The sequence below is a fragment of the Micropterus dolomieu genome, linkage group LG04, assembly GCF_021292245.1.
Source record: "Micropterus dolomieu isolate WLL.071019.BEF.003 ecotype Adirondacks linkage group LG04, ASM2129224v1, whole genome shotgun sequence".
NCBI classification, from domain to species: domain Eukaryota; kingdom Metazoa; phylum Chordata; class Actinopteri; order Centrarchiformes; family Centrarchidae; genus Micropterus; species Micropterus dolomieu.
In genome coordinates, this window is record NC_060153.1 from 21,385,359 (window position 1) to 21,400,259 (window position 14,901).

Below are 14,901 nucleotides of genomic sequence, written 5' to 3' on the forward strand. Positions count from 1 at the left end.
GACTTTAAATTTGATGCGGCCTCTCAGTTCGCTACGCAGACTGGGGTGACCAGAATGTAAAAAAAAAAAAAACGGGGGAGTCTTGACAGAAGAAAGAAGGTTTGGTTTCAAAACTTGTGCAGTTTTACAAAACTCATGTTGCAATCCAATAATTTTCTAAATTGGATTTTGAAGCAAGAAATACGCAAGGTGGTTTCAAGTTCTATTTTCAGCCTGGGAAACAACACACGAGGAGCCAGTTATTCAGGATCTAAATGGCCTCAAATGACACTTTACGGCTTCCAAGGAGCCCTGTTGGAGTACTGCATAGGTGATCAGGTGTAGACACCCAACACCCTCTTGTCTTTTTTTGTTACAAACCAATTTATTTTTTATGGTACTCCGTTCTCCTGGTGTTTGCACAGAAAACTTTTTGTTAAAAAATTCAAATAAAATTCAAAACATAAAAGGACATTGAAAATGGAGACAAAATAAAAACAGACATGAAAACAGAAACGTGGCTGTCGGCCCTCTTTCTTCCTCTAAGCAGACCGTCTTCCTGACTGCCTTGACCCTGCCTCCCTGTCTGCTCTCAGGCCTCCATCTTTTCTTTCTTTTTGTTCTTCTTCAGGAAGGACGGGGTGCGGAACTTCTTCTTCTTCTTGGTGTTGGGTGACTTGGAGGGCGAGCTCTCAGGGGACAGTGCCTCTTCAATCTTCTCGCTGGAGCGCACTGTGATCTCCACACTCTCCACGCTGGTGGTGAGGTGGCTGACGCGCTTGGACAGCTCCTCGTCCACGTCATCATGGTTGTCTTTGCCGTTCATCAGGCCCGTGTGGTTCTCTGAGGGACAGAAGGGGAGTGAGACATAGGTTAGGTGAGGGCAGGGAACAAGAAACAGAGGACACATCACTTCATCCTGTTAAAAGATAACTTCTACTACTAATATATAACCATATGGCTTATCCTTTATATTGACTACTGCAAAGTCGAAAGTGTACTAATGCGGAAGAGTAAATAATGTGATGCTGTGGTAACATGTTGGGAAACACTGATCTCCCACTAAGTTTATTAAAAAGTCAAACAACAACAAGCACACACAATGCAATTTCATCCATCCATCGTCAACCGCTTATCCTGTGTACAGGTCACAGGGTCTAGAGCCAATCCCAGCTGACATCAGGCGAAAGGCAGGGTACACCTTGGACAGGTCGCCAGTCAACAAGGTCAATTTAGCCTGCATGTCTTTGGGTGGTGGGAGGAAGCCGGAGCACCCGGAGAGAACCCACGCGGACACGGGGAGAACATGCAAACTCCACACAGAAAGGCCGGGGCAACCGGGGTTTGACCCCCCCAGACCTTCTAGCTGTGAGTCAACAGTGCTAACAACTGCACCACCGCACCACCACAATGCAATTTCAGTTTAAGAAAAAAGAAACAAACAAAATAATATAACAATAATTAAATAAATTAAATTAAATAGTTAAATGTGTAATAGACATACATTTAATTATCTGATAAATCACTTTTCTTTTTGCATTTTCAAACTCAAATCAAAGTACTTACAAATACAGCAGTTAGTCCATAGAATATATTAGGCTCATGAACAGTAAAATGGTACAGAACCCATGTTTTTGGACAAAATGACAGAAACACGTAAAATGATGCAATATATAAACAACCATATAGTATAAACTTGTGTCATCTGCTGTTTTACTGTAAACATAAAAAGGAATTCTAGAAGCTTCTCCAAAGTTATATATTTTTTGCAGGAATACTGTATTGGTTGGTATTATATTTTACAGCCGTTCATGTCATTCTGTCTACCCCCTAAATTTCTGACTCTTCTGTCTCTCATGTAGTAAATGTGAGTTTTCCTGTTCCACCAGCCCCAAACACACTAATACTATTTGAACTGTGTTGATCTTCCGCTTCCCACAAAGAGAGGCACTGTCCCCGTGCTCTACATATTTCGTAATATCCCAGCGGTAAAACTCCAGTGACCTGATAGCCCAGAGAGACTGTCCTCCTTTTACCTTAAAAATATGGGGCTTTGAACAGTGGACTACACCCACTCCCTGAATGACTGTTCACGTAACAGTTTTGCCCGTGTCACTTCCTTGTCTCTAGGTTGCAAATGCAGGTTAGGGAATGCAGGGCAGCGGCATCATGTTACTATGCCAAAACATGAACACAATGATGACTTATTGGTTATTTTCAATTTAGCACAAAAAGGTGGCTCACACTACAATTGACCTGGTTTCAGCACAACAACTGGCGAACCTCACAGCCGTAGTGTCAAAAATATCCCCTGAGGCATGTGCTGTCGTGGGTTAATTGTTACTCGTTGTGTGGTTTTGTATGTTTGCGCTGGAGGGAAGCTGACAGGGAGTGAATCCCATAGTGTCATTATATACAACCTGTAAAGAGGCTGCTGTAATCTCTCTTGGAGGCACACCAACTGGCTTCAAATGTCAATTCAACAATTCAATACCCTCATATCATGTGATGTGACGTCATAGCATGTTCATGTTACCAACTCTGCAGGTCTGTGATGTTTTACACCAAAAGCAAGAAAGATGCAAAAGATTGCATTTTGATGTGAACATGTTTTGACAATTATAGGTAGTGACACGTATAAGGATGCTCCAACATTCAAAATTTAAACTTGACTTCATAGGTGTTCTTTAAAAGGCATAGTTTTACATTTTGGGATACACATTTATTTGCTTTCTTGCAGGTAATTAGACGAATAAATAGACACCACTCTCAAGTCGGAGTGTTATGTATGGAGCTACAGCCAGGAGAGTATTAGCTTAGCTTAGCATAAAAACAAACAAAATGTGTAACACTGTAAATCCATAAACTGCTGTTTGTTTTTTTTATGGGTTAAACAATGGTGTAACTGTATTTCCTTCCAGTCTTAATGCTAAGCTACGCTAACTCATCTCCTGGCTACCACCACTTCACTGTGAAGCGCTTTGAGTTTCCATGATAAAGCGTTATATAAATGTAATGCATTATTATTATTATTATTATTATTGTAGCGCCATACTTCCTGTACAGACATGAGTGGTTGATCTTCCCGCGTAACTCTCTGCAAGAAAGTAAATTAACTTATTTCCCAACGTAAACTATTACGTTACAAGCACACCCAGAAGAAAATAAGGAATAAGCAAAAACTGACATTTTTGTAACTGAATGCACCATCAAGGAGGGCCTTTAAAAACAGTTCAAGCTTGATTCTCATATTATATTGAAATTAACGGAAATCAGTGGACGATAAGAAATGAAACAGTCTATAATCTTAAATGTATGAAATATAAATGTACGCTTTGAATAAGTGAGTGCTTTAAAGGTTAGCTTGGCTGGGTAAGGATGAATTTTCATAACAAACAGCAGGAAGCAGTTTCAGTTATTTAAACTGGTGAGTTTTTACGAGAAAAAAATATTAGTGCAGTACAAACTTATAGCACAGATTAGTTTAGGCGCTGCATACTGAGCTCTTAGTCCATTTCAATTTAATGCACACGCACACACAAACACACCAGATGTTCAAGACACACAGCAAGGCAGTGAAAATCATTCTGAAAAAAAGTCTCTCTCTCTCTGAGTGAGTGAGTGATACCTTCTTTAGCTGGAGTGCTTTGCGGAGACTGGGTGAGAGACAGAGACTGAGAGAGAGTGGAGCCGTCGTCGGAGGTTAGCTCGTGTTCTCCATCTGTAGGGAGGGTGAGGAGGGTGTCGAGGGGCGGTGAGGGATGGATAAAAGGATTTCAGGGTGGTGTAGAGGATTGAAGTGGGTGAGTGGGATGAGAGGTTGGGGGGTGGAGGGATTTGAAGGGTGAGAAGGGGGTGAAGGAATGGGGGTGGAGGAGGGTCAAGAGATTAGTGGTAACATGTTAGAATCAGTCCATGCACAGCTGCTTTTACACAAAGTTTACAAAACCCTTGCCTGCTGATCGTCAGGCTCTCGGATGCTCCATTGCTAGTTTATTATCTGTTATCTTCAGGTGGCTGAGCGTGCACTGTAACATTTTGTTGTGCCATCACATCCTAGTGATGGGACAGATGGCCTGAACGGTAACCTACGGGCTGCAGTTTGGATCCCCAGGGCAGCTAGTGTGCCCTGCTACATGCTACCACACAACCTGCTAAAAAATAAGGTAATTTATTAGCTCTTATTAATCAATTTTTAAATATATGAGGGATGAAAATACAATAATCTCCAGGCACTTTTACATAAACTTTTAGTGGAAACACAGGAAGCATTTTTGCCTGATGTAACGCAACAACTAATTAAAACACTAATTAAAATGAACATTCATTTGTTCATTTTATATAGGACTTAACAAACTTGTGCTAACTCATAATACCGTTTCTATTGATAATGGAAAATGTTCTTTGTATAATATTGTTGGAGTTGATACTAACCATATCAGCCTGATGTTATCTTTACCTAATGTAGACTTCATAAGGTCAGAACTCTGCTGCATTTTAAACCATAATCATGCCTAAAAATAAAAGACTTTTAATGCCCTTGATATCCTTACTCTACTTAAGAGAACCTTTTTATTTTCCCATCCGCTCATCAGTTTTTTGTTTTTTTTTAGCTCTTATCTCCAACAGCACCTTATGGTTGCTGGCTCTTAATGCATGAAAAACAAATTGAGCACTCAGCTTTTTGTACCTCTTACATGATAAAAAAAACAGCTTTTAAAACAAGTTTGCTAAGTACAGTAAATGTTACATTGCAGCTCAGCATTAGTAGCTTCATTAAACACTGTTTAGTGTGAATGAATGACATTCCCATATCACTTTAACACATTCATTAGCACATTCAGGGTTACACATTCATTTGGTTGAAGCGTCACAGTAGTTCACAACTCGTTCATGCACAACATATAGGAGGTGGTTGCATAACAGTATGGTCTCTGTTCTGTATGTGCATATCAGATGTTAGACACATCTCATACAGTTGAGATTTGAGGAATGAACTATATGACTAACTATACATATAGAGTAAGCTGCATACTTTTTGTCTTGTTGAAAATTAATCAATCTGATGAAAGTGCATCTTGAACATCACTTATAGTAGCTCCTTTTCAATTGACAGCTGCAATACACACATATAGTAGTTATAGTCTACACACCATGTGCTTCAATTGAATAAATTTTTTACATTTAATGTTTAAATTAATCACACTTTAGTTCACAAAATAAATATACAGAGTGGACCGGACATTACTGATCTCATCATCATAAGTGTGTGTGTGTGTGTGTGTGTGTGTGTGTGTGTGTGTGTGTGTGTGTGTGTATATATAATAAATCAGGCCATTACAGACGGTCTGCAGCTTGCATCCAGATTGGCCACCGGGGATTCATGGGGCTGTGGGGGCAACAGTGTCATAGCAACGGGCTCCGCTCATGTGGCGGGTGTGAAGACCTGCTGTCTGTACGGTCTGCCATCTTAGTCATACCGGCCCCTCATAAATGTGCAAATGCGCACACACACACACACAGATACTTGCACCATGGTTCATATGCACATAAGAGCATTTGGATGATCCTATAAATACAGAACACATGTGCAGGCTGATGTACACACATGTATATACACGCACATATTAATCTGGTCCAATGTGGCAGGAGCCTGAACAGAATGGGGACTAGTAGGCAACCCCCCCCATTCACTTTCTATTCACTTTTGATTTTCTCCCTGCCTCAATGAAAGGTAGCGGGACACCGGGCTAATATGATTAGTATTGACCATCCTGTGTGTGTGTGTGTGTGTGTGTGTGTGTGTGTGTGTGTGTGTGTGTGTGTGTGTGTGTGTGTGCGTGTGTGCGTGTGTGTGTGCCTGTGTGTGTGCGTGTGCGTGCGCAGACACAAGGTTAACGCAGATGAAGGCAGCATTGGTGCCCGTGTGGACAAGTCCTCGCGTTAAAAGGTATATAGGTGTGTCTTTGTATGCGCTACCCCTGGCAGTGTGTAAGAATATTGCCACTGGGATCGCTGCTAAGGCGACAGCAGTACAGACCAGAGATTATATGGATGAGAGCACAGAACAAACTCAAGATGTACAATAATCAATCTGCAAGTCAAGATTTGAGGAGGGAGAATGACAGATTTGGAAGTTTTTACAAATCCTGATTTGATCACAGTTTGCAATCTGCTTTTAGCCGATTCTGAGCACTTGAAAATGTCAGATGGCGCTTGTTAACATCTGTAACAGGCTTTAGCAGGACATGCCCACATCTGGCTGTTAGGGTCTCGTCTTTTCTACAGTTGAAAGTATTTTTGACGAATGAAAAAGCTCATGGAGCACACCAGGAGGCAGCCTGCCACTAATTAGAAGGAGGAATCTACTAGATTGAGACTTCACTTCTAGGTCAAATCCAATAGATTTTATTCTCAGTGTCTTTCACAGATAAAAACTAGAGAGGAACTCATACTGAATGTTTGAGGCTGATACCAATAATTCCAAGATATTGGTACCATAATACCAATATCTGGGAATAAAAGAAATTAGATGGTATATTGGACATTTTTTTCACATGGACACCTCAGACTTTGTTATTAAAGAGTTGTGATAAAAGATATGTATGTTGGGAGCAGGATGTTTAACAGTTGAACAATACAGTATAATTTATAATAATAATTTATAATACAGTAAAAAATTTTTAACAGCTATTATGGAAAATTCTAAACAGTAACCTAAACAATGGACTATTATAAATAATTATAAATCTAAACACAATAAATTAAGGTTAAAAAAACCCATAAAAATGCTGCTTATAAAACATATATTGCTGCAATGCACAGCAAACCAAAATGGCTGTTATATATCAGCAGGCTCCAATACAAACTGCCGAAGGACGCATCTTTGAGGATAGAAAATCTCAACTGCTTAAATCTAGTGACAAATCTTGCTGGCTCAAACTATGTACTCTTCCTGTGTACTTTCAAAGTGTGGCTTATAGATTGATTATTGATTGATTGTTTTAACCCCGCTCAATAATTTGTTGTCAAATGAACCTTCACAGATTGATAGGATTGTTTGCTGCTCACACAGAGGGACAAGTCTTTGGCTTTGAGTACTCTGTACTCTGTGTGTGCGCCAGTGTGTTCAGTCCATATGTCTCTCAGTGTGCCATGGCTCTTGTGGTGTTTGCAAGTTGAACAAGTTCAGAATTAAGTCCACACACCTATGAACATTAATGAATTCATGGACTGGTGTGTGTGACTTTGGAGTTTCTTTTAAAAGTGTGTGTTTGATTGTGACGTACCGCTGAGACCCAGTTGCCTCCTCTCCACGTTCTTGTGGTACTCCGCCATGTCCTTCTCTGACAGCTCACTGAAGGGGTTGGGAGGCAGGGGAGCCATCTGCTCCTCCTCTGTGGGCACGTATGGCTGGGGAGGAGACAGGGAGAGGGATGAGCATGGAGCACACACACACACACACACACACACACACAGAGAAACAGTCAGGAGACTCATGCACGAACTCTCTGAAATGCAAAAAACAAAGCACAAACAAACTGATGTAATCATCAGAGTATAAACGCATGCACATACAAAAAACAGATCTCTCTTTTTCCTCTTTCTCTTAGACACACAATCACAGACTGATTTAAACACACAAACAAAAAGAACACACAATGATTTACACACTCCTGAAAGCAAAACACACCCACTGTGTCTGAGAAGGACAATCATTCATTCATTACAACATAACTAAGGCTGCTCATATAAAGGATAAAAGTGTCTACCACATCACACAGAACTCATCTAACCAACTCTACATAGAAATTCTCAACCAATTAGTCTGCAAATCCAAACATCTTTTTAACAAACTGCAGAGAATAAACACACCAAAAGCACGTGTACGAATGCAGTTTACGCTAGGAGCACCGTCATACTCACAAAACAGGTCACACGCATGCACACAAAACACACATTTTATAACATCTATTATTATCTGCTTAAATTTCTGTGTAAAAATATGTCCCAAAAAAAACATCATGCTCTGACACAACATCTCAACGAGTGTAACTTGGTCTGAGGCAGAAACAAAACTGGTGAAAATTCATTTAAAATAAACACATGCAATGTTTTCTTTTCTGAACAGACAAAAAGGTGGTCAGATAAATCCACGAAAAACACGAGTCAAAAAACAACAAAAACAACACCACTGCAAAGAGCAACAATTCGAAAACACTTGTGCATATTTACCAGAACTTTTATCTGCACCAGATCCTTCAAGACAAGACACCAACCACAATAGCATCAGCATCGACATTTTGACCTTAACCTTTCATATGTATTTGTAATTGTCTCTTTAATCATTACTCTTGATGAGAAGTACATGAACATACCAAAGGTTGAAACAGAGGTTGAAAAATGTGCTCATTTGCCTCCACCTAGTGGTCAAGAGGTTTCATTAAACTGGCAGCAGCCCATACACAACAACAGGACACTGACACACGTTTTCACTTGTTTGTATGACGTCTCCATGACTCCTTGACTCTCCTCCATGTTGTGTTGCACCAGCGACAGATTACACCTTTATCATCAGTCTTAGTTCATGATGTTTAACGACCTCAGGTAATGCCCAGCACAGCACTTCCAAAATTCAAACATGAGCGGAGGACTAATCAGCCAGAATAACTGAAAACACCTTTGAGTTACTGCTCAGTAAACAAGTAATTAGGGAAATCTGTGATGTTATTATTCCTTCAGTGCAGCAGGGAGGCCAAGTGGTTCAATAGGCAATAAACCACTGCATGCCCATTAACAGACATGTTGTGGACTTTTTTTGGAAGATTTGGTAAAATCCTGAAACCTAAATGCCTCTGACTTTGAGTACAAAGGAAAAACACTACTGAAAAGCAGCTACTGTTTATGTTGTTTTTGCAGTGCATTATGCAGTTTATAAACTCAACAAAAACTCTGATTTAGTGTTTTCTTCAAATTTCTGTCATTACTTTATTAACAGAAGAATATTCTGAGCTGTCCTTGGTGCCAGAGAACATTTTATTGTAAACCAAGTAAACTGGTTCCTGGTTCAGCAAGAAACAAAGTCATTTTCTGCTTGGTGATTTAAACAGTATACAGCAATTTCCATTAATTCCGATATTTTGTGTAACTGGATATTTCTATTTTTTTCTTTTCTTTGGTACACAGCTATAGTAACATTTAAAGGGATAGTAAGTGACGGTAATCCACTACACTTTTTGTTAAATTCAGCGAGTATTTTCTCACAGTTTGCTAGCTCTCCATTTTGAGTTCTTGCTTCTGTCTAAGACCCTCTGTCTGGCACCAGGGTTTGGCTAACCAAGTGAATAGATTGTTTTAAATAATATTACATGAGAGAGGAAATCCTCACCCTTCGCGGTGCATCAACAGGGATGCCTGCAAGGTGCTGAGAGCGTGGCCCTGATGTCATCACATCAAAACGGTTCTGCTCTCTGATCTGTAAAAAACACAATGACATCATCAGGAAAGCGTATACAGTGACTTTGAATTATTCAAAACTATGGTCAAAACAATTTAGAAATAAATGAGTGAAATGTTAAACTTTGCACAGATGGTGCTTACAGTTTTTATGGGTAACAATGATTCATGCTGACTGAGAGGAAAGAGTTACACTCACTTTGTTCCTCTTCTCCAGCACGTCACTGGGGTTTGTGTTGAGAGGGACAAACTGATTGGGGTCCTCGATCCGGATCGGGGTGCCCGTCTCGTCCGCCTTCATCCACTGTAGAACGAAGGCAGGTGAAAACAGGTGAGATCAAAACTGTCTGCTCCAAATAACAGAGACCAAGCACTGTAAACGTGTAAAATCTATTGTCACGATTGTATGTAACCCTATATATAGTACTGAAAACAATGTTATTATAACCAGATTATATCAAACAACAAGACTCAATTGTAATAATTTCATTGTTATTATAAAAAATCTTTTTCACTTTCTATTTAGTGCTTCTATTTTTTACTACTGATTATTCTATAATATCCTGCATCTAATGTACATTGTATTAAAAGGATGGAATACAAACTTCTAGAGTCTGATAAAAAAAAACTAATGAGTTGCATTATGGGAATCACTATTATTATGGGTTTTACGTCAGGATATGTAGTGCCCTCTATTGAGTTCAGCAAATAAGTGTACTGCAGTGCCTCCTGCTGGTTAGTCAGGAGCAGTGGTGGTAGAACAGGGGATTTCCACAAGGCCAAGTAAGCCAGGTGAACCGAGGAGTGGTGTTGCCTTCTCCTGCTGTAGTATTTTATTAAGTATTTTATTACCGTTTTTGCCTTTAATACAATAAATACAGTGACTATGCTTTGTTTTGTGAAAAACTAAACACTAAGTAGTAGAACATTTATAGCTAGCCTAGCTGGGAGTGGTTAGCACAATGACTGTGCATTTTTTGTTTCTTCCAGTTGTGTCTTGCTTGTGTATTGGTTATATTCTAAATTGTGTGTACCATTTGTGCTTTTGTTACAGTTTTACAGTATGTGAGACTTCATTAAATTATCAAGAAAAGTTACGCCTTGAGTTTATTGGAGGACTTCACACTGTTAGCTAAACTGTCTAGCATTGAAAACATGCAACTCATTGTGAGGACAGTAAAGGATACTTATGTGTCTGCTGCTTTTATTTTTAAATATGTCAGCCACCCAACTTTGTGGAAGTGCAATAGTAAGTCACTGTAGTCTTTTGAAAGTGACTTTCTTGTTAATCATTAAACTAAATGCCTCAAAGGTAGGGAACATCAACCAGTGCAGCTGAACCACATTCGATGTAGTTCTCTGTTCAGACTGTAGATGGTGATCTAGCATCAGGTTTTAAACACTGGGAAACAACTGGAGTCAAAACAAAAGCAGTAAACACCAACTGAGGATGATCTGAATGCCAAGTCAGGCTACAATGTACACTTTATGTTTAGGTTTATTATATAAATCCATATTCACATGTAATCACACAAACAAATACACAATGTAGTTTATTTAAACCTTAGAGAAGAGTTTTGTCAATGAGATAAAAACAATCAGCTCCATATATTTAGAAATCAGTATAAAATCTGAAATCTTTAATCCTCATGTTTGCTATCGTGTTTCTCACATCGACACACACACACACACACACACACACACACCCTGTGCTCACCGTGGTTGTCCGGCTGTTGTAGCGCTCCTCTCCGCCCTCCACGCTGACCTTGGTGTAGCTGTTGGGCGAGTTGAGCCAGCGCGTCTTCTCCCTCTGCTGCCGCTGCTGCAGGTACTTGAAGGGCAGCCGCGTGGCACAGCCGTCCCCTTCCTCATCGAACATGAAGGCTGTGACCGTGGCAGGGATCTCCACATCGCTCTTGTGCCTCGGCTTGTCTCGCACGATGGGGTGCCTGTAGGCGTGACCTGTCCTGTAGCCCTGCAGCAGGACACAGGAACACACATACATTTTAGATTCACAATGAGCAATGACTAGGAAACAAAGCCGTATTGTCTCACAGGAGGCTGATTCATGTTTATGTAGTACCCATTTGACTTCTACTCCTCCATCCACTCTTTCTACTGGTATCCTGTTGACCCCATGAGGAGCATTAAATGGTCTTAGCTCAGAGGTCACATAATTATACATCTACATAGAATGTTTTTAATTCAGTTTATCATTTTTACAGCGGAAGAGACTGAACTGAACCAAATTTATAACAGGAATTAGCAATTCCTGACTTTTTCTTCCTATAATGCTGGATGAGCTGCCAGTTTCACAGTTAGTCAAATGGAAAAGAACGGGAAAAACAGTGTTGTGACCACAGGGTTTCTGGCAACACAGAGGAGAGAGTCAGAGAGCCATTTCCTGTCTGACCCTTTCTCTCTTGCCCCTCTCCCTCCACCCCACCCTTCCCCCTCTCCTCTTTATCCCCATCTTTCTTTTTTCTCTCGCACTCCCATTTCCCCCCCCTCTCTGTCACTGAACTCTCACTTGATCCTACAGTTTTTCAGACATTTTTCCACGCTTGGCTTGCCAGTGAAGTTCAGTTCTTTTCCTTTTTGTTCTGTTCTATTCATCTTAGTTCCATGGTCAAGTTTGACCTTTTAACTTGACCCCTTTTCATCCACTAACAGCTGGGCTGCCATGCTGTTTTCCTGCAACATCCTGCTTCACATTCCCTATTTGTTTTACACATCAAAAAAAGGAATGTTTTTTTGCATTCGTATAATGGTTGTTAGAGAGGATAAGGAGAATAGCTAGTTTATTTTTTGCCCTCATTCTCATCACTCTGTCTTATACTGAAACCCAGAGCTTAACTGATACAAATGCTGTGTTTGTAATGTGTGACAGAAAAGAGGGATGCCAGGGGAGACACAGATGAGCCGTTCGGAGTCTAGACAGGCCGAGAGGCAATGAGAGAGGCCGAGAGGGGAGAGAGCAGAAGAAGAGAAGGAAGCGTGGGAAAAGATGAAAAGTGTGGATGTGAGAGGCAAAAGAGGGAGACAGGAATAGAGACACAAAGGAGGCAGAGACTGACGATGAGAGGAGCTCAGATAGAAAGAGAAAAAAGACATTTACCAAATCTCCCACACTTAATGGCCATGAACAGTAACCTATAAGGACGGACAAAGCATCTTTTTGTGGTGATGCAAAATTATCATTGCTTCTTCAAAATGCCTTTCTCCCTTGCCCTTCTGCGCCTAATTTCTAATTGTGTTATTTAATGAATATCTCCTTCCTTGAAGTGTTTCTGTTCTGTGCTTCCCAAATAACACTTGCCAGTTTGAGAGCACCAAGTACTGCTGTTTTCATTTTCTGTTGCATGCATTTAGGTTTCTGTAGGGGGCGCACTTCTCTACCGCTGCTCACCCATGGAAGCAAACACTGCACTTTGTAGCTTTAGTCTCTCAGGGAAGACTTCAGTGCAGTGTTTAAAACAGTAAATGTAACACATTTATGAAATGCATATAGGTTGTGCCACTTGTCTTTTATCAATCAATGACAAATAACAAAGACATTTAGTTCACTTTAAAGGACTCTCACTAAGCCACAGTGTGCTAAGATTCAAGAAAGGAAAAGAAATCCAGAGTACCCTTTCATTCATGTAATTTTAATATTTACCTCTGAGCTTGTTTGTACAAAGGTAATACACAGAAGTGGAGTGAAAAGTGAAGGTTAAGTGTTTATACAAAATCTAGTCACTTAATGAGCTTGAGGCATTATGATAAACAGGTGTGTTCTTTTCTTACCAGTGTGTGTCAGATATACAAATCTTCTCACTTTGCTGCCTGTGGACTCACCAGGTTATCCAGCATCCTCATCAGAGACTCAAACTCCAGCTCGCCAATTTTCCACTTGTACTGGGAGGCCATGTTGACAGCAGCCGCTGTGGCGACATCAAACACTCGTGATTTGTACTTCTTCTGGTCCAGCACTATGAGGTTGTCCACGCTGCCAGCACACGAGATGGCATTCACCTACAATCACAAAGCAAGTACAGAGGGAGAAGCGCGTGAGCCTCTACGGACGACTGGCAGTTTACACAACACAAAATTCACAGAAAGGCTTTCCTCTCTGCAAACATCTGTGGCATCAGATCATCCACCTAAAATTTGAATAAGCAGGAACAGATTTCCTGATAATTTTCCACACAGAAGACAGACACCATTTACCAAAACGAAAATGAGACACTGCTCAATCTAAAGCCACCATAGCACCAAGGGATATACAGTACATGGCATACAACAAACATGGTTGGGGGATTTATTAATAGAAATTAAGCTGGGCTTTGCAGGGTGGATTAATATTTTCTTTTGCTTGACCGGGGAGAGTCAATCAGGAGATTTGGTATGCCTGTTACAGCAAGGGACACAACAACACCTCCAAAATCCTCCACACAAGTGCACCAAAGACACGCAAGAGTCCAAAAGCAAAACATCACAGAGATCCCACACCATACGTTAACTTCAGCTGTATATATGTCATTACGTCTCTCATAGCTCTGCCACCTTACAACACAAGTGACCACGTGTCATGATAATAATGTCTGCTGATATAAACACTGTAGTGACATCACCCGTTATGTTGAAATGTGCTCATTTTAATAGATTTTGAGTGGATTTTTTTTAACCAATAATAATATACATTTGAATACTGTAACACTAATTTTTTCAATGTTTAGGTCGGTTTTGTTAAGTTTGGATTCATACTGCCACCACATGGAGTGGCAGAATGGACATTTTAACTATTTATCTACTACTTATAACTATTTCAGCCATTTATCTATTACTTTAAGGTAACTATTTCAATCTATTCATTTTAGCTAACCATATCAACCACTAGCCCTTATTGTTACATGTAAACGTACATGTAAATGTAATGTTCTAGTGTTTAGATGTTAAATTAGTGGACATACAGTGGGGGAAATAAGTATTTGACCCCTTGCTGATTTTGCAGGTTTGCCCACTTACAAAGAATGCAACGATCTATAATTTTAATCATATGTACATTCTAACAGTGAAAGACAGAATCCCAAAGAAAATTCCAGAAAATCACATCATATGAATTTATTAAAATTGATAACCATCTGATGAGGAAAAACAAGTATTTGACCCCCTGGACAAACAGCATGTTAATATTTTGTAGAAAAGCCATTATTGGCCAGCACAGATGTCAAACGGTTTTTATAGTTGGTGACAAGGTTTGTGCACATTTCAGCAGGGATGTTGGCCCACTCCTCCCTGCAGACAGCCTCCAAATCATTCAGGTTCCGAGGTTGTCGCCTGGCAACTCGAATTTTAAACTCCCTCCAAAGATTTTCAATTGGATTCAGGTCTGGAGACTGGCTAGGCCACTCCAGAACCTTGATGTGCTTCTTCTTCAGCCACTCTTTTGTTGCTTTGGCGGTGTGCTTAGGGTCGTTGTCG

The 14,901-nt window shown here is 40.2% G+C and overlaps 1 protein-coding gene across 1 annotated transcript in view; it reads right to left on the minus strand.

The window, feature by feature from the left end:
- Positions 1 to 344: 344 nt before the first annotated feature.
- The window catches only part of add3a (adducin 3 (gamma) a), a 41,357-nt gene continuing 26,800 nt past the window's right edge, over positions 345 to 14,901 (minus strand). Inside the window, exons 9-15 of the mRNA XM_046046458.1 lie at positions 13,276 to 13,452; positions 11,153 to 11,410; positions 9,635 to 9,739; positions 9,368 to 9,454; positions 7,269 to 7,392; positions 3,608 to 3,700; positions 345 to 822 (exon numbers count right to left, since the gene is read on the minus strand). Of these exons, the coding sequence (XP_045902414.1) occupies positions 572 to 822; positions 3,608 to 3,700; positions 7,269 to 7,392; positions 9,368 to 9,454; positions 9,635 to 9,739; positions 11,153 to 11,410; positions 13,276 to 13,452 (1,095 nt within the window). The 3' untranslated portion in view covers positions 345 to 571. The remainder of the gene's footprint in view (positions 823 to 3,607; positions 3,701 to 7,268; positions 7,393 to 9,367; positions 9,455 to 9,634; positions 9,740 to 11,152; positions 11,411 to 13,275; positions 13,453 to 14,901) is intronic.